Genomic DNA, 22,608 nt, shown 5'->3' with positions numbered 1-22,608 from the left:
CCCAGGGCCCCATCCCAGAACTACAGAGGTCTCACCAAGGGACTACATCTCAGCTAAAGATTAAAGGCAGCGAGGGAATTAATTTTGGAGCTGTTGAGATGCCTTGTTTGAGGGAGGTAGTGCAGGGCAGCCCAGGAACCAGAATTGGCCCTTTCTTCTTAATAATCTACAAATTGATTTCCTGCTTGAACATGCTTTCCTAAGGCATGTAAGCTGGTAAATGAGGAAATACACTTTGTTTGCTGGGTGTTCCCAGTGACCTGAGCATGGCTATGAAGTGTGCATTCCACTGCTATGCCCTAAGTAGCCCAACTCCATGAGTGGAAATGCAAGTCTGACCATATGGGTGAGGATATATAGTCATCTATTGCTGCTCCAAAAATATGATACCTTATAGCAAACGGAAGTGGAACCAAAACTGATTGTGGTCATCCAAACTCACCAGCTCTGTGGTCAGAATACAGTGGTGAGCGTAGGGACATTCAAACAAGTATTCAATGAGAAACAGGGGGAGCTGTCTTTTGCCTTTTTCTGTCTCCAACACCCAACTCACACAACACTTTCCTCAAATGTTCTCTGCTAGCTAACCAGTAAAGTGCAGTGTGGATACAGATCCCTGCACCACACCGCTGTTGGGACTGGAATCATTGTGGGTCTGGCCCTGGAGGCTGTTCTTCTAGATGAGACTTTGAGAAACCTACAGAAACCTTACAGAAACCTAACATAGTACCAAAAATTTGAACATACCCAGTTTCCCCCATCAACATCTTACTATACTTTTTCATTAATTTTTAAAAATTTATTTTTTGTGTGTATGTGTTCTGTCTCTCTCTGTAGGCCAGTAGTTGATATCGGAAATCTTTCTCAAATGTTCATCTTTTTCTTTTCTTTTCTTTCCTTTTCTTTTTTTTTTTTTTTTGAGACAAGGTCTTTCACTGACCCTGGAACTCAGGAATATGCCTGTCTCCCACCCACCCACTGCTGTTATAGATACACGCTAACATACCCAGCTTTTTACGCCGGTCGAGGTATCCAAACCCAGGTGCTCCTGTATGTCAGTTGAGCGACTGAGTCATCTCCCCAGCTCGTCCTGTGCCCCTCTGACATGCCCATGCCATTCTATGTGTGGTACTGAAAGATCCCCTAACTGAGTGTGAGTGTGAGTATGTGTGTGTTGTGTGTGTAGGTTAGAGAACAACTTGGCAGGAGTCAGGTCTCACCTTCCACCATGTTGGTCCCAGGAATCGAACTGTGGTCGTTAAATTTGCTAGATAGTGTTTTTACCAGCTGAGCATCTCATCAGTCCTTTAGCTAGAAATGGAGACCTTCTGGACTCCCAAGCCAATTCCGGCGATGATCACCAGAGGGCGTAAGAAGTTTTCTTTTTTTCTTTTCTTTTTTTTTTTTTTTTTAAACTACCAAGCCTTTCCCAAGAGACTGAAATGAGGTAAAGCAGGAGGCGGAGCTAAACTGATGGATCTGTCAAACCCGGAGCGTGAACATTGAGGCATCACGTGAGCGTTGTGTCACTAGTCAGCTGATTAGTTCGTCCCAATTCCGCAGAGGCGTGGCAGAACGAGTCACTAGCGCCTGCTGATTGGTTGGAGGAAGTCAAAGGTCGTGCTGGAGGGGTGTATTTAGCAGTACGGAATCATGATTGGCTTGTGTGGCGTCACGTGGCAGTACGCGTCTGGGCTCTTAGGAAGCTAGTGGTGTCAGTCCGCGGGCGTGTGCTCGTGTTGCGGGTCAAGTGGTGAAGTGCTGTGGCAGGAGGGGGCGTAGCTAGAGAGGCGCCCTCCGCAGCGCGAGCCCGCTGGTTGGCCTGCACGGGTCACGTGGCGCAACAAGGCCGGGCGACGTCAACGCAGCGGGCGGAGCTCTTCCGAGTGCGCGGTGTCCGGGGCCTGTAAGTAATCGCCCGGCTGTGTCGGGCCTGAGCCGAGAAGCTTCGTGGCATCATGGACAACTCCGGGAAGCAGGCTGAGGCAATGGCGCTGCTGGCTGAGGCGGAGCGCAAGGTGAAGAACTCGCAGTCCTTCTTCTCCGGCCTCTTCGGGTAAGCGGCGGGCGAAGCTAGGCCGGAGGAGGGGGACAAGTGGGCTCGCATGCCCTCTGCACTGTGGAAGCCTCTCTACGGCCTTGCAGACCCTGCCCGGGGTCCTGTGGCCGACGACACCCGCTGAAGGTGGCCGCTCCTTTCCCAGGCTGGTGCCCATGGATCTGTGCGTTGCCCAGGCTGCCGGGGTGAGGATACTAGCCCCGGGGGACCCGGGCTGGGGCGACTCCTGGGCGTGATGAGCCGGAGTATGAGGTATGAGTGGGGCTCTGAGTAAGAGTGACTGATGGCAAAGAAGCCTGGCCTAAGACACGGAGACCCTCACCCCTCCCACCCCTGGGCGGGGCGTGAACGGACACTGACACTGTTTTGGCCACGGAAATGCCTGGTGATGGGAGCATGAGGCACCCAAGAGAACCAGAGGAAGGTAGAGGCCTACTGGGTGGTTCTCAAGTTTGGGGTCTGAACACATCCAGCTCATACAAAGTTCATGAAAGTTGGCCCTTTTCAGCCATTTTAACTTAGGAACAACAGAGCCCAAGCTTGACATGTAATTCAGAGGCTTCTTATCTCAGTGGAAATATATTTTCCTGAAAGGGCTTATTAGTTAAAAACTAACTGCAGGAGGTTTTTTTTTTTTTGGTTTTGTTATTGTTGTTAGTGTGGACTATGTATAATGCGCTCTCACTAGCCAGGAGGAAGCAGAGTACAAAGCTGATGGGAAGACTGGAGAGCTTAAGAGGATCTGGAGAAAGGCTATGAAGGGGAGAGGGCCCCAAGTGTTGGGGTATAGGATGGGTAAGGGGAGAGGACAGTACAAGGAGCAAGCACAGTTCCTGAAGAAACATCAGAGAGGCATTGGGAAAGGGGCCAGGCAGGTGGTGGTGAGGAAGATCCGTGCTATGGAGTGGGGCACAGAATCAGAAGCCTCCAAAGTAAGGACTGGAGAAGAAGGAAGAGCTTGCCAGAAAGCTGGGGAAAGGCTGGAAGAAAGGCCTGGGTTCTGGCAGAGACTGTCAGGAGCTGAATGGAGAACAGAAAGAAATGAAGGGGAGGGAGAATATGACGCCACCCTTGTTATTTGAGGTCAGATAATGTTTAGCAAAGGAACTTGCCTGTAGTTTGTACCTGCTGCAGAGTTATCCAGATTCTGATGGGCTGTGTCAGTTAGACAAGGAATGTTTCCCCTGAAAGGGGTGTGTGTGTGTGTGTGTGTATTTCTTCAATCCTCACAAGTTCGGGCGTGGTGTTGGAGTGTTGCCTCAGGCTCAGTTTTCAGCAGTAGGTTTCCTGAAGTCTGGTCTCTTTGGCGTAGAGAGATAAGTGTATAGTTGAGCTACACCCAAAGGAGCAGCTGTGAGTGTAAGTCCTACACTCACAAGTCTGACAGAGCAGAACTGTAAAGGCCAGCTTGTATCATTCACATAGTTCCAGAGTTGAAAGGAAAGCTTGAGGGAGGCTCTTGGTAAGGAATGAGGCAGGGAGCTGAAGCCTAGGAGGGCAGTCTAGACAGCAGGGATGGTGGGAACAGAGGTCTGGTTTGGGAGGAGTTTTTCCTGCCCAGGAAGGGACGGGGCAGAGATGGCTTCCTAAAGGAAGCTTACATCCACTGGCTGAGTAGGAGATCTAGGAGTTCTCTCTTTTGGTGAGCAGCAGAAGGAACAAGCTTGAGAAAAGGCCCAGAGCCTGCCTGCTGAAAAGTTAGTACAGGCTGAGTTCCAAGTCAGGCTGAGATCTTAAAAGGGAAGAAGTGGGAGGGGAGGCTGGTGATCGATGAGACCTGTGAGCAGGATTTTACAGGGGTCCTGTTCTGGTGGGTTCCTCTTTACCCTTTAAAAGGGAAGAGCTGCAGTGATGGGTTGGGGGACAGTGGTGTGGGAAGCTGTTACAGTATTGGTGGGTAAGGTCTGCTCACTCTGCTGTTCAGGCCTGCCTGGGTCAGGCAGTTAACCGTTTAGTGCCCACAAAATCACTGTGGAGATGGGTAAAGGATGAAGAGGGCAGCCTAAACTTGATTTGCCTAGCAGCACGGGAAGTAGAGGAGGTACCAGACAGTCATACCTGGTCCATGACGTTCTCCAGCCCACTCCATTAGCCTGGTGCTATGCCTCTGAAACTCAGATACTCCCAGACACTCACGCCTGCTTGTGGACACTGCAGGTAGGAAGGGCGTTGACAGACTAGTTTGGCAGGCTGCCTCCCTTAGACTGCTGCCTGTCCCCACAGCAGTTTTCTACAAACATTTGAAAGAACAGGTGAGTTTCTTCTGGTCCTCCAGGAAAAGTAGAGGAGGCATTGTAGGGAAGTGAAGGCTCACTGTAACTGGGTGGGGGTGGGGAGGGTTGGATATACCCTGCTATCTCCTGGAGAGAAACCACTCCACCACTAGATGTGCACTGCTCTGGCCCCTCCTCTTGGAGCTGGAGCTGCCAGGAAACATTTGACAAGTGGCCTTCACTCAGCCACTCCCTAAGGCTTCTTCTGCTCTTGGGAGTGTCAGTGGTGACAGCTTCTCTAGTTAAGAGGTCTCTGCTCAGGCTACGCGTGTCCTGTAGGCTGTCCTCAACTGGAGTGTGGTAGTCTTGTTGCTCACCCATTCACTTTTCTGGATTTCTGGGGTGATAGACACTAGGGGGTTTTGAAACACCAGTCAGTTTACCATCAAAGCCTTTTTAGCACCTTCCCTGGGTGATGGGCATTCCTGCCTGAGAGTCTGGGCATTCTCTATCTCTTTCCTGCTCCTCTGCTGTGCACCATGGGTACTGAACAGGTCCTGAAAGGCAGTTCTGTTCTTAGGGCTCTTCTTGATCCCTACCTTCTCCCTGTAGCCTTCCCTTCAAAAACAAACCCGGGTGGGAAGCAGAGGCTGGCAGATCTCTGTAAGTTTGAGGCCGATCTGGTCTATATAGGGAGACCCTTTCCTGTGGGATGCCATTGTTGTTAGGGGGTTTCTTCCTCTAGGAAACAAGGTCAGAGTGACCCCCTCTCCCACTGTTTTTCTATGGAGTAGGCAGGTTGATTTGGAGTATGATGAGTACTGTTGACTTTGAGTGTAAGTACGAAATGCTCGCCGGTGTGATTCTTAGTATCACTGCTGCAAATTGAGCTGGAGGCTCTGGAAAACTGGAGGAGGTGGCAGAATGTTCTGTATACACAAACAGCCAGTTTCTCAACTTGACTTGTTGACAAGTTGGTTCCGTTTGAACTGCCTGAGGGCACCAAGAGTCTCAAGGCCAGCTTTGGACGTAAGCTGGACTCCTTGGGGAGGGAGGACCTCCAACTGGGCCCACAGGCATTCTGCAGAGCTTAAGACAGGTTCTTCTTTGTATCTGCTCCCCTGCCATCTGCAGAAGCCCCAGTATCCTTCCAAGAAGGAACCACAGTGTTCACCAGCTGCCAGGATACACAGCTGAAAACTTGGCACCTCCTGTCCGGTCTGTAGGGCAGGTGAGGTTTCTGGGGGAATCCCAGAGCTCCTGACTTGATAGTAGGGTCCCTGCTGACTGGTTGCACAGATTTTTTTGTTTGTTTGTTTCTCCTGTGCAGAAGTTGCTGAGGGCCAGGGATTTATTAAATAAAGCAAATGTTGGCATTCTGGGACGTGATGAGTGAGATCCTGTCAGGGGCACAGAAAGGAGACCTTCCAGGCTGTGTGAGTGACATCTGTGACTATTCCCTGGGCTGGCAGTTTTGTGGGACAGCAGACTCGCTGTTAAGTACAATGTTGTCCCAGTGTGTCCTCCCTTAACCACCCTCCACCCCTCCCCAGCCCCACAGACACCAGCACCTGCTCAGATCCCTCCCATGAGAGGGTGTGGCATTTACATAAACCTACACACAGCCCCACTCCTGTACCCTTTGAGTCACCTGCAGGTTACTTCTTTATGCAATGTCAGTATGGTAGAATTGCCTGATATATGACGGGGGGGGGGGAAGCTAGGATATGTTGAAAGCAGGTATAGGTTTTTGGAATATTTGTGATCCTGATGGGTTTACTCCATGGGTACAGACCCAGAGACATCGCCCATTGCCTTGTCAGCACTGGGATATTGGTGCAGGAAGGGGAGACCTGGGACTCTGGAAACAGAGGAGGAGTGCACAGCTCACCGGAAGTGGGAGGCCTCAGAGCCCACGCTGAGCTGTTGAAGTGGGGAAACATTCCTGAGTCTGAGCTCTGTGAAGTCTGATGACAGTGACACCCTCACCAGCAAGGTGCAGAGCCCTATCCCTATGACAGGGAAGGCAAGGGTACAGTGCCCATTGGGAGGGGGATTGTTTCCTCTGTTTTGTGGCCATCTGAGTACCTGCTGGACACTGTGCCCAGGCAAGATGCTGGGTGTGTGTTGTCTCTCAGATTTCTCTCGGGTCAGGTTCAGTTTCCACTGTGCAGCTGAGGAGAGGCAGGCTCTTGGGTACTAATCCGAGGTCACAAACACAGCAAAGTACCTGAAACATATCCTGCCCATCACTGTCTTACACTTGTGAGAGGGTTCCAAGAGAACTTGAGGACAGAGTGATGAGCTGGTGATCCTTTCCCTTTGGGTCCTTTTGCATGTAGTGACCCCATAAGGGCTGGCTAAATGATGTGTCCGCTACCTAGAGGATGCTTAGCAGCTCCATCGGGGAGCAGGGTCCTCCTTCAGCAGCCTAGCAGTGCATACTGTTCTCTGGTAGACACTCAAGGCCAGCATGCTCATGGCATTTTGCAGAAGATTCTGGGGTGCTAAGCAAGGGACAAGCAGTGTAAGCTTAGACATACTCCTACAGGTCTCCCAGTATCATCACCAATTGAGAGCCATGCTGTGGAAGCCATGGGTGATTGTGATAGGCCCTATGTCCATCAGCTTAGTCAAAACCAAGAACCCTGGTTGGATAATCTGGCCAGTGAGCCTTGAGTCCTGGGAGAGAACTGGGGACCGACCAATGGCTGTGACTACCAGAGGGGCAGGAGGGAGTCTCAGACATGAACTGGGGGACTGCAGGAGCAGTGAAATGGTATGCTTCTGGGAGCCAGAAAATACCCAGAGGATGGAGACAGGAGGTAGGCAGGCTAGCCTGTCCTGCAGAAGCCCCTGGTCACTACCAACAACGCCTGCACTTTCCTGGCACCATTCAACACTCCATATGGCAGCTTCGCCTGGGAGGCCTGAAGCTGCTTCCTCCGCGCCTCTTGGGGGAGCAAAGCTGAGCAGTAATTATAGACAGCCTGCACCAGGCCAGCCCCAACCAGTTCCCTCTATTCCCAGTGAGGCACGGAGCTGTGGGCTGAAGAGTGCAACCGAGGCAGCTCGGAGGAGGTCAGTGGGGGAGGCCTGTCAGCTGTCACATGCAGCGCTACCCAGGCCCTTCAAGAGGCAGTGAGCTTGTGGTGCATCATGCAGGAGGCCTCCTTTCAGGGTCAGGGTCAAGGTGACTGAAGCAGCTTCCCCCAGCTGGGATGGGAAGCCTCAGTGAGCCAGCAGAGGATCAGCATGGATGTTGGCTCTGAGGGCATCTTCCATCTGGTCACTCTCTCTCATGTCAGAGCAAGGCCTCCACTCTTCCATGCATGTCCTGTCTGCTCCATCCTTGTTGTACCATGCCCTGCCCTATCCAGCTGACCCACTTCCCTTCCTCAGTTCCTCAAGCATGTTTCTGACTCAGTCTTTGCACATGGCATAAATCTCACCTCCAGTGCTCTTCTCTCCTCTGGGATAGCTTCTTGGCCACTGAGAGCTGAGCCCTGGCCTCACACCATCAGGTACAGCCCTCATGCCAAGCGTCTGTGAGCAAGCATGCTGATAATGTGGAGAGCAGGCTCTGTGAACAGCTGTCATCAAATCCTCAGATACTTGTTTCACAGCTAAGGAAATTGTACATGGCTTCTTCAGGATTTGCTGGGTAAACTGCACAAGTGGCTTTGCCCCTTGGGGACTTTTTTCCCATCTGTAAAAGGAGCTGGGACTCTGGAGATCTTCTGTTGACACCTCACAGAGGCACGGCAAGGACCAGGTTATCAAGACAGGAGGCAGCAGGAGGCAGCCTGGGGCCAGAGCAGGCAGTAATCCCTCTGGCTTTCACTGCAGTAGACAGGTCAGCCCAGCTTAGCCTGGGATCAGAGAGCTGCAGCCAGCAGCTGACAGACTTTGTGCTGAGCTGAGTCAAACCTAGCCAGCAGTGACTGCTCTCATTGCCACTCTGCCTCAGGCTTCTTGATAACACTAGACTCGTCTACTCTGCCAGGAGCGTCTGGGGCTACTTGGGGCTTAGTTCCACCCATCAAGAAGGGATGAACTGAGGGATCGCTGGGATGGAAAGATCTTTTTTTAATGTCTGTGAGCATGACTTGTTCAGACAATGTTCCAAAGAATGGAGAGATGCAGTTAAGAGCAGTTGTTGCTCTTGCAGAGGACCCTAGTTCGATTTCTGGCACCTCCTGGCACCCACATGGTAATTCACAACTGTCTGTAACTACAGTTCCAGTGTACCTGATGCCCTCTGCTGATCTCCTTGGGCATCAGGCACCAAAGTGGTGCACATCCATACAGGCAAAACACTTATACACATAAAATAAATGTAAAAATAGACATTGCAGGGACATAGTTCAGTTGGTAGTGAGTTTGCCTAACGTACTCAAAGTCCCAAATTCAGTCCCAGGCATAAAGGCTAGCCTCAGCATGTGGCAAGGGTCAAGGCGAGCCTGGGTATTGGGGTACATGAGACCCTGTCAGAGATAGAATATTCCTGGGGCTGGGGCTGTCAGTGGCAGATAAGACTCGTATCCAGAGACAATTTTCATGGGGGTGCTTTCCATCCATGACCAAGGGGCCCTCCTGATTTAATCTATGCCAACAGCAACATGGACATTTCTGACCTCATTATAATAGGGAGTGCCTAAAGGGAAACCGGGTCCCAGTAATGTGGGGGAGGGGCATGATGCCAGGGCAGCAGAGGGTGACTCTGACTGACGAAGCACTTCACTTGATGCTGTTTGGATTTAGGAGTCTTCCTTCAGGCCATTTGCTGGCTTGGCACAGCAGTCAGACTTGACTGGTCACCAAATCACCTGGTCTCCAAACTGTAGTAATTAAAAAGCCCAATCCATGCCCACCCACCTGCTGAGCAAGTGTGCAGGCATGTGGTTGTTGGTGCTGCCTCACAATGATCTGTGGTCTGGCTCAGGTCACACATGAACAGAATGACCTTCAGGGCCATGTAACTGATAGATAATGCCAAACTCCCAAGCATTATCCATGCTGGGTCCATTGACATGGAGTGTAGGACAGGTGGTGAGGACGGTGTTTGTGCCTTTTCATGGGGAAATGTCCCTTTCTGGTTTTTAAACACTGCCAGTGTAGGAAGGGTTTGAAATCCATTTGAGGATGCTGGGGTGTTAAATTTTGTTGACTGCTTGTGTGGGGGATGAGAGTTTTGAACAGTTGCTGGTCACAGACCCTACAGGAAGACAAAATCTGGAAGGGACTTAGGAGTTTGAACTAATAAGAAAGCCCCCTGTCCTCTGGCCAAGGAGGAGGCTCATATGAACCTCTTTGAGGTTGAGAAGCCAGGGTAAAGCCCAAAGAGGTGCCCTTTATTTTAAAATAACCACAAGCTACTGGGGCAGGAGATGTAGCTCAGTGGTAGAGTACTTGCTTGTTAAGTCAAAGCCCAGTGTGATGGTGCAAGCCTATAACTTCAGCACTGGGAGATGAGACAGTGGGATTAGGAGTCCCAGGTCACCTTCCTCAGTGTGCTATAAATTTGAGACCAGTCTGGACTGTATAAGACTCAGCAAACAGACTAAAATGTCCCCTCCACTTGTGTGTCTCTCAGGCTGCTACCCTGGTGGGTTTCCATTTTCAGAATGCTGTGCCAAATGTCTGGTTGTGTCTTCGGATTCATTGCTGAACTGCAGGTCAAATATAAATTCTGATATTAAAACATAGGGCTAGAGGTAGAACTGAGTTGGTGAAGCACTTGCCTATCATGCACAAGGCCCTGAGTTCCATCCCTAGCGCCACATAGTGCACACCTGTAATCCCAGCATGTAGAAGGTGGCAGGCAGTGGGAAGATTCAAGAGTTTGAGGCCAGCCTGAGCTATACAAGAGCCATGTAAAAATAAAATAATGAAATACATAAATTTTCTGAAAGAGATAAAATGTGCAGATGGTACAAAACAAACTAACAGAGCAAACATGTACAGTGAATGTCGCCCCCCACCAGTCCTGATGCTGTAGGCTCTATGTCAGGAAACAATGCTATTACTAGGTTTGGGTATATTATTCCAGAAACAGTGTTTATATAAATGTGTGTTTCTTTTCTTCTCACTCTCTTAATTTTTTTATGTAAACAGGAGCATTTTATATTTATGTCTTGTGATAATATTTCTCCGTATGGCTGGCATGTGCCTTGTCTGCCCTGTTCTGAAGTGTGACAGCATGCTCTGTAGTGAGGTCTTTTCATGGAACCATGGCCATATGCAAAGCACAGGTTCAGGATCGGGGGTCCTGGGGATCCCCCAGAATGCATTGCAGCCTCCTGTGAATTCACTGGGTCCATGTGATCACCTACGATCTAGGCAGGAAGTAGAAAAGGGAAGTCAGGCTGTGGAGGAGGGGAGATCAGGAACCACCACCATTATCATGGGCACCCACACTCCCTCCAGGAACAGTAGTAGCAGCCTTCCACCTGCAGACTGCCTGTTATGCAGGGGTCAAGGTGCAGTTTAGCTGTTGGCAGGGCAGAGTGTGGGTTTGCTTTCTGACTGGATAACTCTTTACTTCTTAAAGATAACAGGAGACTGGATGATCTCTTTACTTCTTACCTTCCCTTCTCCCCAGAGGTTCATCCAAAATAGAGGAAGCATGCGAGATCTATGCCAGAGCGGCGAACATGTTCAAGATGGCCAAGAACTGGAGCGGTGCGTGCACTCAGCCCACAGGCCCGGCCCTGACTATGGCCTTGAAGTCCCCTCTCCAGCATCAGGAGTACACAACATGAGACCAGTGGGATGCTTTGCCCCCTAAGTGGGGGGTAAATGTTGGGGGAAGGGGTTTCTTTCTGAGGAAAGGAGGCAGGGAGGGCATCCACTAGGCCTCCAGATGAGATCTGTTGGGGCAGCCCATCACTTCATTTCATAGTATGGCTTCCTCTGTCTGCAAGGTTGGTCCAAGGAACCAAAGCAAGCTCAGTTTGGGAGCTCAAGGAGGAGCTTTCTGGACATGGTGGGGATGACAGTGGGTACAGAGGTTCAAGACAGACTCATTTATTACCACATCCTGAGTGCAGTTACCAAAGTTCAGTTCTCCGGGGACTGTTACTTAATCACAGGTTGCTCTCCTGCCCTTCCCCATGTTCAACAGAAGTCTTAGGTCATCTGTCCCCTGCTCAAACTATTTGGAGTTCTTAAAAATAATTCGGGAACCTAGCATGGTATCCCAGCACTCCAGAGGTAGGGCAGGAGGGTCAGTGGTTCAAGGTCCTCAGGGAGTTTGGAATCATTCTGCAATAAAAGCAAGCCTGTCTCAAAACCAGAACACTACTGTGACAATGAAGAATAGTGCTACTGTAACTAAGGATAGGACAGTGTTTGGGCAGAGTGTTAGCCCAGTGTTTGTGAGGCTGTGGTTTCAATCCCGGGGCCCACAAGGTGACCATAATGATCAGATAATGGTAGAGCAAAGCCTTTGCAGGCTTTGTGTGTCCTGTTGTGCTCAGGAGAGAGGACAAGCCAGGCCTTCCACAGTTTGGAGGCTCCACTCAACTGGGACTGGAGGAGCATTCTCGGTAGCACTTTAGCTGAGGTGGTGTTGGAGTACTGCCCACTGCAAGGAAGACCCTGCTGCCTCTCCTTAGCCAGGCTAGGGGAGATAGGTGAACAAAACGGTGTGGGGCCTATGGGTGTTGACCAAGCACAGAATGACCTGGGCCTCAGGCATGAGCACTGTTCACATGGACTCTAGCTCTTGATGTCCATATCCTGTTTCCATTTCTAGGCAAGGACTCATAGCAGGGGTACACCTGAGAGCTTTGGGGAGTTGTGGAGGAAAGAAATGGGCTAGGGTAGGGAGCAAATGGGAAATGTCACGAGTTAATCATATCTGTAACTTCCCAGAGCACCCCTCCCACCCTGCCCCATCTCCACCTTCTGTTCAGTTTCTGGGCTTCTCGTTCAAAGGGAGAGCTCTAAGCCCAAGAGTCTAGGAGTCGTGTTTCATGTATTTCAGCCCTCAGTTCTCCCTGCCTTTCCTTCCTCTCTGTGGAAATGGTGGTTCTGGAGGTTCTGGCAAAGACTGGGTGAAGGACATGGGCTTGACACTGGGTTTACCCTGCCTGTTTCTGTGCACCTGGCTCAGCTCCCCCTGAGGCAGCTTCCTGATGTCGTCATTCTACCAGGTGCACCATCAGGAAGCTCCGCAAGGGGTTCAGGCTGCCGGTGGGCTGGAGTGGGCTGGACTCTGGCTATATTCTTGTGAGCCTGATGTACCTCTGGAGGCAGTGACTGCAACTGCATTAAAGCTGGGACAATCTGTTCTATTCTAGCTGCTGGGAATGCTTTCTGCCAGGCTGCCCAGCTGCACCTACAGCTCCAGAGCAAACATGATGCAGCCACCTGCTTCGTGGACGCAGGCAATGCTTTCAAAAAAGCTGACCCTCAAGGTAAGAACCACTGTGAACCACAAATGGCAGAGCAGCTGAGCACTGTCCCCTTATTCTTAGGTGTCTACACAGATCTGGATTTTTCCATTGACTGACACATGATAGACCAGGAGCAAAGCAAGCCCTAACTTCAGAATTGGCTGGTCCTTGGCTGGCATTGGCATCCTGCCCTATATCCCTACCTCCCCCACCCTGGTGTGCAGTTCTCACCCCCTCCTGGGCTTCAAACATTTGGGAGTGGGAGTTCCATTTCAGACCCACTGCTTGCCAGGGAGCCAGGCAAAGCTGTTCAGTTGTCAGAATTAGCATGCAGGAGGGAGCAGGGCAGTCCAAGATGAACCAGGTAGAGCGGAAATCAGCCTGATTTGCCTTCCCTGCACCCCAGAGAGGAAACATTGGATGAGTTGCCAGAGCCCAGCTCTTTAAAGCAGAGCCTATGGGGACAGGAGCCTGGTTCGGCCAAAGTACAGCCCATGGACCTCAGACTTGGATTTCCTGGGCTGGGAAATTTGCTTTCGTTAATTTTGTTCACTTATTTTTGTGATGCTAGGGATGGAGCCTGAACCTCTTGTGTGCTGAGAATGTCCCTAGTCTTTAGTATGGTTCTTTTTTAAACCTTAGAGCCACATAGATTACTAACTTTAAATTTTAGCAAGCAAAGATATTTGTTTTTTTAATTGACCATCTAAGCCAGTCATGGCAGTCCATGCCTGTCATCCCAGCATTTGGGAGATAGAGACAGAAAGCTCAGACACTCAAAGCCACCCTCAGCTTTTGGCTACATATTGAATTGGAGGCCAGCCTGGACTACATGCTACTGAACCTCATAGATAAATTTTTTAAATATCTAGGATTTTTCTCTAAGGAGAATGGGAAAGAAGTAAATATTCTTTCCCAGAGGAGATGCTCAGTATTTGTCTAAAGGCACACCTCTGGGGAGAAAGAAAACATCTCCTGCCCTCCCCAGAATCAGTGGATAGCTGCCATCATTGTGACAGGACCATTCCCAGTTAGAGAGATGACTGTTGACTCTTTCCCTGGACTGACTGGTCACTCCTGTTTGTTTAGCTGTGATGTTGTGGGGCTCAGGCCTGACAAGCAGAGAGGGATGGATGGCCTCTTGGCAAGGGAGGCCTTAGTTACACCCAGTGACTCAGGGCAGTCCTCTCCTTCACAGAGCCCTCCCCACAGTTTCCTTTCTGCTCCCCTGGGAAACAGATTGACCTAAAGATGCTGCCTGGCATCTGTGCCCTTCAGCAGCTGCTCCATCTAAAGTGGCTGGGGGCACTCATTCTTAGGTGGTAGTAGCTGCTAACCTGCAGGATGCCATAGCATCATGAGCTCTTTGAACAGAACTGTACCTCCCAGCTTGTGGTCATGTCCTTTTTCCCTGGGGACCCATGCATGGGCCCCAGCTTCAGCAAGTGAAAGCTAATATGAAAGTGTATTGGGGATGCTGTAGCCAAGGGTGTGCCGGCGGGGAGGGCAAACTTGCCTTACATGGTAGGAAAAGCACAGTTGTGAGAGGAGCACTTGTGATGTTAGGGCTAGGGACTCATGCGCTGGGCAGGGAAGGATAGCAGCTATGTGGCATCCAGCCCTACTGCCTGGGTGCCCTCCCCAGTCACAGTTCCACAGATGAGGGGAGTGCATTTGCATAAGTGACTGCGGTTCTGTCTAGGTCCAGTCAGGGCTCATAGAGAAGAGTGACCAAGCACAGGAGGTCATGTCCCGGTAGCCTGAGCAGATCACTCCCCAACCCCAGGAAACCCAGGGCCTTGTACTGCACCACTAAGCTGCAGCCCAGCCCATCACTGTTCTTGTTCTCTCCCTGGTGATAGCACAGACTACTGTGAGGTGAGCACCGCAGCTCCAGGCATCCCCGAAGGGGGGTAGCCTTGTGCTCCAGAGTCTCCCTGCATGCCTGGGTGTCCTGGGAAACAGCTGGATGGCCAGTGGAGGCTTAAACACCCAGTTTCTCCAGGAGGGACCTTCCTTAGCTGTCTGATCACCTGCCTGTAGTCTGGTACATCAGCTCTTTAGGAATCTCACCTAAGACTTTCCATTAGCAGCAGCTGCCTGCCTGAGGCCTGGGAGTTTCACCCTTTTATAGCAGGAGCTTGCTGTAAATGTACATGGGCAGAGAAGTAGTCTAGCCCCACATGTCCTCTCTACCCCCACACCGACTATTGTTTCCTGGGAGCCTACTTTCCACCCATCCCACCTCCTCATTGGAGCCTGCAGTCTGTCCCTAGTTTATTGTGGACAGTGCTTGCTTAGATCTGCCTGTGATCAGGGCCTTCAGGGTAATGCAGAGATGATCTGGGCTCTGTAACTCCCCACCTGCTCTAGACAGGCTGAGCACCCAGTAGGGCAGGAACAGACCAAAGACCCTACTACTTACCTTCAAGGATTCACTGAGGCCTGTGGAATCAGATAAACCTGTGGTGAGAGCAGCTCAGGGTGTCAGTTGGCAGCCTACCACTTTCCAAGCTGTTCTAGAGCAAGAAGCCAGCATGAGAGGACTAGGCTCTGTGAATCCATGTTCCTCCCCTGCTGCTGTGGGAGGGGGCTGTCTCATTAATAGAGTCTATGCCAGTGGGGCTTAACTACTGAAGTGCCCTCAGGAAGCAACCTTAGCATCCTTATCCCAAGAGAGTGCAGTCCACTGTCAGCCCAGTGGGCAGCCCTGGAGCCTTCCCAGCATATGCCCTATGGTTCACCTAGACCCTTGACCGTCAACTCTGTGACCACCCCAACTCTCTGCCTGAGGTACATTAAAGTACTTAAAAGATACTGAGAGTTTATTTCCATCTGCTGGAAAATGCCTCCCACTCACGCCTCTCTCCTTCAAATAACTTGTCCAAAAAAAAAAAAAAAAAAAAGCATCTTTCCCCAATTTAAAATCATGGAAGAGATGGTACAACATAGGTAGCCTAGTACCATCCTGGTGTTGGGTACAGCTTGCTATTTGAGCAGCCAGTAGGACTGGTGCCTTTTGGGGGCACTGGTGGGGGTGCAGAGCCCCCACAGAGAGGTTGCAGTGCTTGTGGCATCCAGCCTTCTCTGCCAAAGAGGCTAGTCAGACCAGTAACAAGGTTGGTACCTACTCAAGGTAGAGCCTCCAGGACAGGTGGTGGGCGTAGTAGCCTCTGCCCAGCTCAGCCCTGGTTATCAGTTTGCCCTTGACAGCTGTGCTAGTCTGATTCAAACTCCAGGAGTCTGGCAATGCCATTATACCCTGATCCTAACAGAAAGAAAGAAGTGTGGCTGCCTAAGGGAGAGGGCCTCCCTGGAAAGATGTGCCCATCATGTCTCTGTATGCAGACACCCAGTCTGACCAGATTGCCTGGGGCCTAGGGCTTCCGCCCTCTCCTTTCCAGTTGCTCTGAGATAGCCCAAGAGCCTTGAAACCAAGGCAGCTGTGTGCCTGTCATCTCCCTTGGGGAGAACATTCTACCTCCTGGCTCCAGGACCTGCTGTAATGACCTCTCCATCCTCTCTTTCCTCCCTAGAGGCCATTAACTGTCTGATGAGAGCAATTGAGATCTATACAGACATGGTAAGTGTTGCTTGCTGGTCCTGTCTTACTCAGTGTCCCACCCTGTTTGTGCTGTGCTGTAGAAGACAGGATTTGTCGCAGAGCTGGGCTACAGAATGGGGTGTCTGCTGTAGCAGACACAGCACCCCTCATATGCTGCCTCTGCCCCCTTGACCACCCTTTGTCCATGCAGGTGCTCCCCCTTGCCTAGCCCTTCCCTGGGGTCCCTAGGAACCTGAGGAATGCTCACCCTCTCCCTGTTCTAGGGATATTGTCCTGAAAGACAGCTGCTAGGTAGTAGCCCACACTAGGCCACTGCTCCTGTCAGTTCGTTACTGTCCACCCCTTCACATGGCACCTCCATCTTGTGGTCAGATCCTTTACTGAGGTGGAAACCCAAGGATGCTGGACGGGATGGCATGAGAGACTGATCATAGGCATTCCTTTCCTGTGTCCCCCAGGGAAGATTCACAATTGCGGCCAAGCACCACATCTCCATTGCTGAGATCTATGAGACGGAACTGGTGGATGTGGAGAAGGTAAGCTGGTATCAGGCTGGGTGTACTGGGTCCTCTGGTGTTCCCGTTCCCACCCACCATGATGCTCAGAGTAGGAGGAGGGGTCCCTGCGGGGTGCTTGCAGAAGGCAGATGCTGCTCCATGCTGTCCTCCACTCCAGTTGTCCCATTCTCCTGTCTCCCCAGGCCATCGCCCACTATGAGCAGTCTGCAGACTACTACAAAGGCGAAGAGTCCAACAGGTAGCCCCTCTCTAGCCTACCCCTCCTTGTGGGACCTGCCACTGTCCCTTCATGCTCCTCCTCCCCACAGCTCAGCCAACAAGTGTCTACTGAAGGTGGCTGGCTATGCTGCACAGCTGGAGCAGTACCAGAAAGCTATCGACATCTATGAGCAGGTGGGCTTCGCCTGGCTATCAGCTTCTGCCACCACCCCCTCTGCCCGCCCCACTCAGTCTTCACTCTCCCAGGCCACCTTCACCAAATGCTCTTCACCAGCGGCCTGTGCATGTCACCACCTTGTCCTAGATGGGTCCTGCCACTGCTCATAGGATCTGCCTCCAGAGCTGGGTGTCCTCTCCAGAAAAATTGGGGCAGAGGGAGAAGACCCAGCAGAGCAGGGATTCTGCTCCATGGGAAATAGCAGGTGTCATATGCCCCTGGGACACTGCTTGTGGGGAAGACCAGGGTGTGGCCTGAAGGCAGGCAGGCAGCTGGCCCTGGGAAAAGGGTGTGCACAGCTTCTCATACTCCCACAACTGCCACCCCTCTGCCCACCAAGTGCCAATTTCCTGTATGGCTGACAATGGTGCCTCCTCCCCCACTAACTTGGGCTGCCTGCGAGGCCTACAGACACCTGGCTTCCCCTATTCCACCCACACCCTCATTGTGTTCTGGTCATTCTGGCAACACTTGGTGACCCTGCTGAGCTGTCCCTGATCGCTGTCATCCTGAGGTCCCCGGACCTCCCCCTAGGGTACAAACTTAGCACCTAGCAGACTTTAGAGCTACAGTGACCTTCACCCTTGAGTTGCCTGCCTGAGCTCATGGTGATATGTGGCTACAGGTAGGGACCAGTGCCATGGACAGTCCCCTCCTCAAGTACAGCGCCAAAGACTACTTCTTCAAGGCGGCCCTCTGCCACTTTTGCATCGATATGCTCAACGCCAAGGTGAGCGCACACCAGCCAGGCTACCCCTGAAGGCTGCCATTGTTTGTTACCAGGCCAGATCACTTCTTGGTATTAGAGGACAGTTTCTCTACTTGGCCCTTGTGCCTTGGTTAGAATGGAAGATAATTTGGCATTGGTGTTATTCACCCTGGTGTCCCTGCCTAGAACTGGATGCTTTTGTGAGTTCCCAGCTGCTGGCTGGCTCCTTGCTGGCCTCTCTCCTTCATGGGTTACTGTTAAATCCTGACTGTCCCATCCAGTTGTATTGTGGAAGCTGCTGAGGCCAAGGCACAGTTCCTGCTAGATCCTGTGATCCCTGGTGGCATGTCTTTAACTTTGGCTCTATGCCTACTCTTGCTTCCTGGCAAGAGAGGTCAGGGATAGGGAGGTGGAAGGATCTGGAAACTGGCTGTTGGATTTCAATCCTCTGGTGCTTCCTGATCTGACCACTGGGGCTACATGGTGTCTGGCTGCCCCACAGTCTTCCCCACTTGTCTGAGGACAGCTGGCAGCTTTGCATTTGGGAAGGTGGAACAGTTTGCTGTTTTTACTTTTTGTGGTGGGGATGGAACTTGAGGCCTCATGCTTACTATGCAAGTGATCTTCTAGGGATGTGAGCCACATCCCTAGCCCTCACTGAAGAATTATGGTTGGGTTTTGTCAGGACAGGTCCATACCCCCCCACACACACATACCCTTAGCAATCCCAGTGTGTGTTTTCCCACTGTCAGTTAACTCACCCAAGGTACTCAGAAGGATTCTGTGTGTGAAGGCCCAGCTGTAGGCCTGGCGTGTGGGGTGGCCTCTTTTGTCTCCTTTCCCACCCTCTGCCTGGGAAGCCTGCAGCCTCTCTTGTGAGCTGGATTGAGTTGAGTTAGGGATGGTACCATCAGTCATGAGTCAGGTGACCCTGGCAGGGCCTAGAGCACCAAATCAGAACTGCCAATGAATGTTTCCAGTGCCCTTAGCTTTTCTCACCCTCTCCCATTGCTCAGCTTGCTGTTCAGAAGTATGAGGAGCTGTTCCCAGCCTTCTCTGATTCCCGGGAATGCAAGCTTATGAAAGTGAGTGCTGATCTGGCTCGCCCTGACATGGGGATGAGATGTGCCTGGAGGCCTGGGTCTCAGCTGGGGTAACCACATTTTCAAAGGGCTGTGTTTGGTTTGGTTTTCTCCTGCCATCTGCTCTCTTTTCTACATGAGACAAGTTAATACAGTGACAGCAGAGGGAAGTGGGTGTGGTCAGGAGCCTGCGCCCCCCCCCCCCCCAGCATCTGCTGGGTCTAGCTGACCCTGACTCTGTTTGCAGAAGCTGCTGGAAGCCCATGAGGAACAGAATGTGGACAGTTACACAGAATCGGTGAGTGACTGGCACAGGGGTTCTGACTGGTGGATCTTCAATGTGTTCTCATAAATCCTGCCCTACTTGAGCTCTAGACCCTAGGTCCTGGCTGTAGTTTCCCTCCCTGTGACTCACCCTGGAACACTCTGTGTTTGCCCCACTTTATAGATAGTGGCACAAAAGCTGAGGAGAGTCCAGTACTTGCCCCGATCCTTTGGGATTACAGTCCATCTCCGCCCCCCAAATCAAGGTTTTCATAATTCCTCAGAGCCCCTGGGGGCAGCGAGGCTATCTAAACTCTTTCTCTGCTCCTCAGCACCCAGCTGCCTTGGAGGATCGGGTCCCACTCCCACTCTGCTCTGAACATTCTGGAAAGCTATTTGTTTCCAATTATGTCCTATCCTGGCTCTCTAGCCAGTCTTGTCAGTGACATCTCTCACTGGGTGCCCCCAGTCATTTAGGTCCCTGAGGGAAGAGGTCAGACTGGCCATTTCCCACCAGTGTTTTCATGGCTTCAGGCCTCAGTTCCACCCACAAAGCCAAGATGCTGGGAGGGACTTTTAAACTACAAAATCTTTACTGCCCGCTCATGCTCCATGCTTTGCAGACCAAGAAGACAGGGTACCCTCTTGGAAACCTTGGAACTGGGGTCAGGGAGGGTGCCAGGAAGGAGTAGAGAGTGTCATGGATCACCCTCCCTGTGTTACAGGTGAAGGAATATGACTCCATCTCAAGGCTGGACCAGTGGCTCACCACCATGCTGCTGCGCATCAAGAAGACCATCCAGGGTGACGAGGAGGACCTGCGCTAGGCCTCCAGCCACTGCCTTCCACCCATCTGTCAGTAGAGAGGTGGGGCCCAATACCTCCTACCAGGAGTTTGAAGGCCGAGTGGGTGCAACGCGGGCCACATCCTCCAGGGCACCAGGCAGGCTCTGCTGGCTGGATGATCACCCTGTGCCCGTTGCATCCCTCACCCTGCCATTTATTTAAGCCCCCAAAGGTGTCCTCCTGCCCTGGAAACCACCTGGACAGAATCTCCAATACAGACCTCTCTGTGTGTGGCAGGAACCTGGGGTCAAGCATCCGGTCCCATCTTCTTACCAGCTGTGTGCTAAGGCTTTTTCTATCTTTCCTACCCTGTCCCCCAACAGAGATAAGAACACAGGTAGCCCTGAGACTTGCTTTTCCTGGCTGGTGGTGACCTCTACCCCTGGAGCCTTCCCCTGCCCCCCTACAATGGCAGCCTCTCAGGTTAGATCCAGCCTTGGAACTCAACAGGGTTACCTGGGCCCTGCCCTACGCCTGCTTTTTTTCCTGCATCCAGGTCTGTCTATCGACCTGAAGCTGCAGCTGGCCCAAAAAGGACAATAAAACCTGCCACTTTTGCATGAGTCTCTTCTGGTGTCCCTTTTGCCGTGGTGTCGTTCCCCTCGGGCCCTGGCTGTCCAGTGGGGAGTTAGTGGTTTCTCCAGCTGACCTTCAGACTCCGTTAAAGAGCAGACTGACATGCAGTCTGTAAGCTGTGGGCGGGCCCTGATTGCTCTCCCCACTCCCCTCCTTCTACACTGCCAGGAGAGATGGTGGGAGCCTCATACCCACTCCACCCCCACTTTGGGTCTGCCAGGGCTGGGTCCTTCCCTTTGGGATTGCCCTGGCCAAAGCAGGACCAGTAGAAAATGTTGGCCTTCCAGACATCCTGCTCTGCTCAACTATCAACTTCGGTCAGTTGATAACTGAGTGGTCCTCAGCTCTAGAGAAATCTGAGGCTGGAGACTGACCATTCATTGTCCACCATAAGCATTGCTAAGGAGACTTGTGAGAATCGGCTGTCCATTCCTAAGTCCGAGTCTCAGCCCTTCTCTGCTTCCAAACCACTGACCCATCTACAAGCCAGGGCCACATCCTGCTGCTCTGTGCTTAGATCAAAGTCACCACCCTTCTGGTGTTTTAGAAGCTTCATAAGTGGCTCAGATACACAGTAGGGTTTGAAATTAAGTGAACATAGATTATAAATTGTCACTTGAGTCAGAAACAGCCTGATGAGAATAAACTGCACAGCTTGGAGAGATGGCTCAGTGGGTAAAAGCACTTAACGCATCCACGTTAAAAAGCACTGGCATGGCTGAGCATGGTGGTGCACACCCTTAGTTCCAGCACTCAGGAGGCAGAGGCAGGTGGATCTATGTGAGTTCAAGGACAGCCTGGTCTATAGAATGAGTTCCAGGACAGCCAGGGCTACACAGCAAAACCCTGTCTAAAAAACAACAAACTGGAATGATCGCACGTACCTGTAACCCAGGAAGTTGGGGCACTGACAGGATTGCTGGAGCTTAGTAGCCAGAAGCATAGGCATCAGGTTCAGCAAGAGACCCTGTCTCAAAGGACTGTGAGTAATAGATCAAGATAACTGATATCCCATCTTCCCATGTATGTGAACTGTACATGATGCACTCATTACATACACATAAACACAAAACTTGAGGCCATGCCACCTTCACATCCCATTCACTCTGGGTGATTCAGAAAACAGCTGCTGGGTGCACAGTACTAGGCCCACCTGCCAGGAGCCTCTTCCTCACTAAACGAGGCGGCTGGGATGCTCCAGCTTCTCCATATCCACACTACCTCTGAAGACTGCCCATATAAGGTCTCAGTACTAACAACATTGGCCAAGGTCCTACCACATAGTTGGAGGTATCTAAATACATGTATACACAGGTGCCATGGCCCTCTTGTGGGGGTTAAAGGACATTGTCGGTCAACCCTCTTTCCTCTTTGTTGAAGCAGGGTCTTTTTGCTTTGTATTGTTTTGAAACAGGGTCTCAAAACAAGTTACTATGTAACTTTAGCTGTATTCCAAGCTGGCCTCCATGTTCTACATACTGGAATTAAAGATGTGGGCAAGTCAGGGTCTTTATGCTGTGCTGAGTACTCCAAGGTAACTGGGCAATGAGCTTCCAGCTCCACCACTCCAAAGGAGTCCTGGGTTACAGATATGCACCCCCTTGACTGGCTTCTTTTCAATCTGGATTCCACGCATTCAACTTGGGTTGTTGTGAGGCTTGCATCGCAAACACCTTTAACATCTGAGCCATCTTCCTGGCCCATAGTTGGCGGGGTTTTTTAAAACATGTTTACTGAGCCTGCTTTGTATCGGGCCATGTATTCCAGGTGCTGAGGTTTGATTGTGACAATGAAGTTGCAAATCCAGGCCCTCTGAAGGCCTCAAAATTGGGAGCATTTGGCTTGCAACTCTTCTCCATCATCGAACAGCATCCCTGCTCTCCTTGGGCTTTGGGCTCATCCTCTGTAAAGCCTCTGCATAGTTCTGGTGAGGAATTT

At 51.4% G+C, this 22,608-nt stretch overlaps 1 protein-coding gene across 2 annotated transcripts; it reads left to right on the top strand.

The window, feature by feature from the left end:
• The first annotated feature begins 1,835 nt into the window (after window positions 1-1,835).
• Napa (NSF attachment protein alpha) lies at window positions 1,836-20,657 on the top strand. Of its 2 annotated transcripts, XM_048431713.3 has the most exons (11): window positions 1,848-2,056; window positions 10,877-10,956; window positions 12,579-12,695; window positions 16,211-16,257; window positions 16,698-16,775; window positions 16,940-16,995; window positions 17,066-17,150; window positions 17,819-17,923; window positions 18,919-18,987; window positions 19,232-19,282; window positions 19,974-20,657. In XM_048431713.3, exons 1-11 carry the CDS (start codon window positions 1,959-1,961, stop codon window positions 20,073-20,075), a joined length of 888 nt encoding a protein of 295 aa, XP_048287670.1. In that variant the 5' UTR covers window positions 1,848-1,958; the 3' UTR covers window positions 20,076-20,657. The 2 variants fall into 2 exon arrangements, with proteins under 2 accessions (XP_048287671.1, XP_048287670.1); XM_048431714.3 differs by lacking the exon at window positions 18,919-18,987 and having other exon boundaries at window positions 1,836-2,056.
• Window positions 20,658-22,608: the final 1,951 nt, after the last annotated feature.

Source organism: Myodes glareolus, chromosome 1, assembly GCF_982192425.1.
Source record: "Myodes glareolus chromosome 1, mMyoGla1.1, whole genome shotgun sequence".
In the NCBI taxonomy this organism is placed as follows: Eukaryota; Metazoa; Chordata; class Mammalia; order Rodentia; family Cricetidae; genus Myodes; species Myodes glareolus.
The sequence above is the reverse complement of the archived record's forward strand: the minus strand, read 5'-3'. Positions and strand labels throughout refer to the sequence as shown.

Coding starts and splice junctions, on each gene's coding strand:
- Napa (XM_048431713.3), top strand. CDS start 1,959: ATGGACAACTCCGGGAAGCAGGCTGAGGCAATGGCGCTGCTGGCTGAG. Junction 17,151..17,818: donor CTATCGACATCTATGAGCAG/GTGGGCTTCGCC, acceptor ATGTGGCTACAG/GTAGGGACCAGTGCCATGGA. Junction 17,924..18,918: donor TCGATATGCTCAACGCCAAG/GTGAGCGCACAC, acceptor CCCATTGCTCAG/CTTGCTGTTCAGAAGTATGA.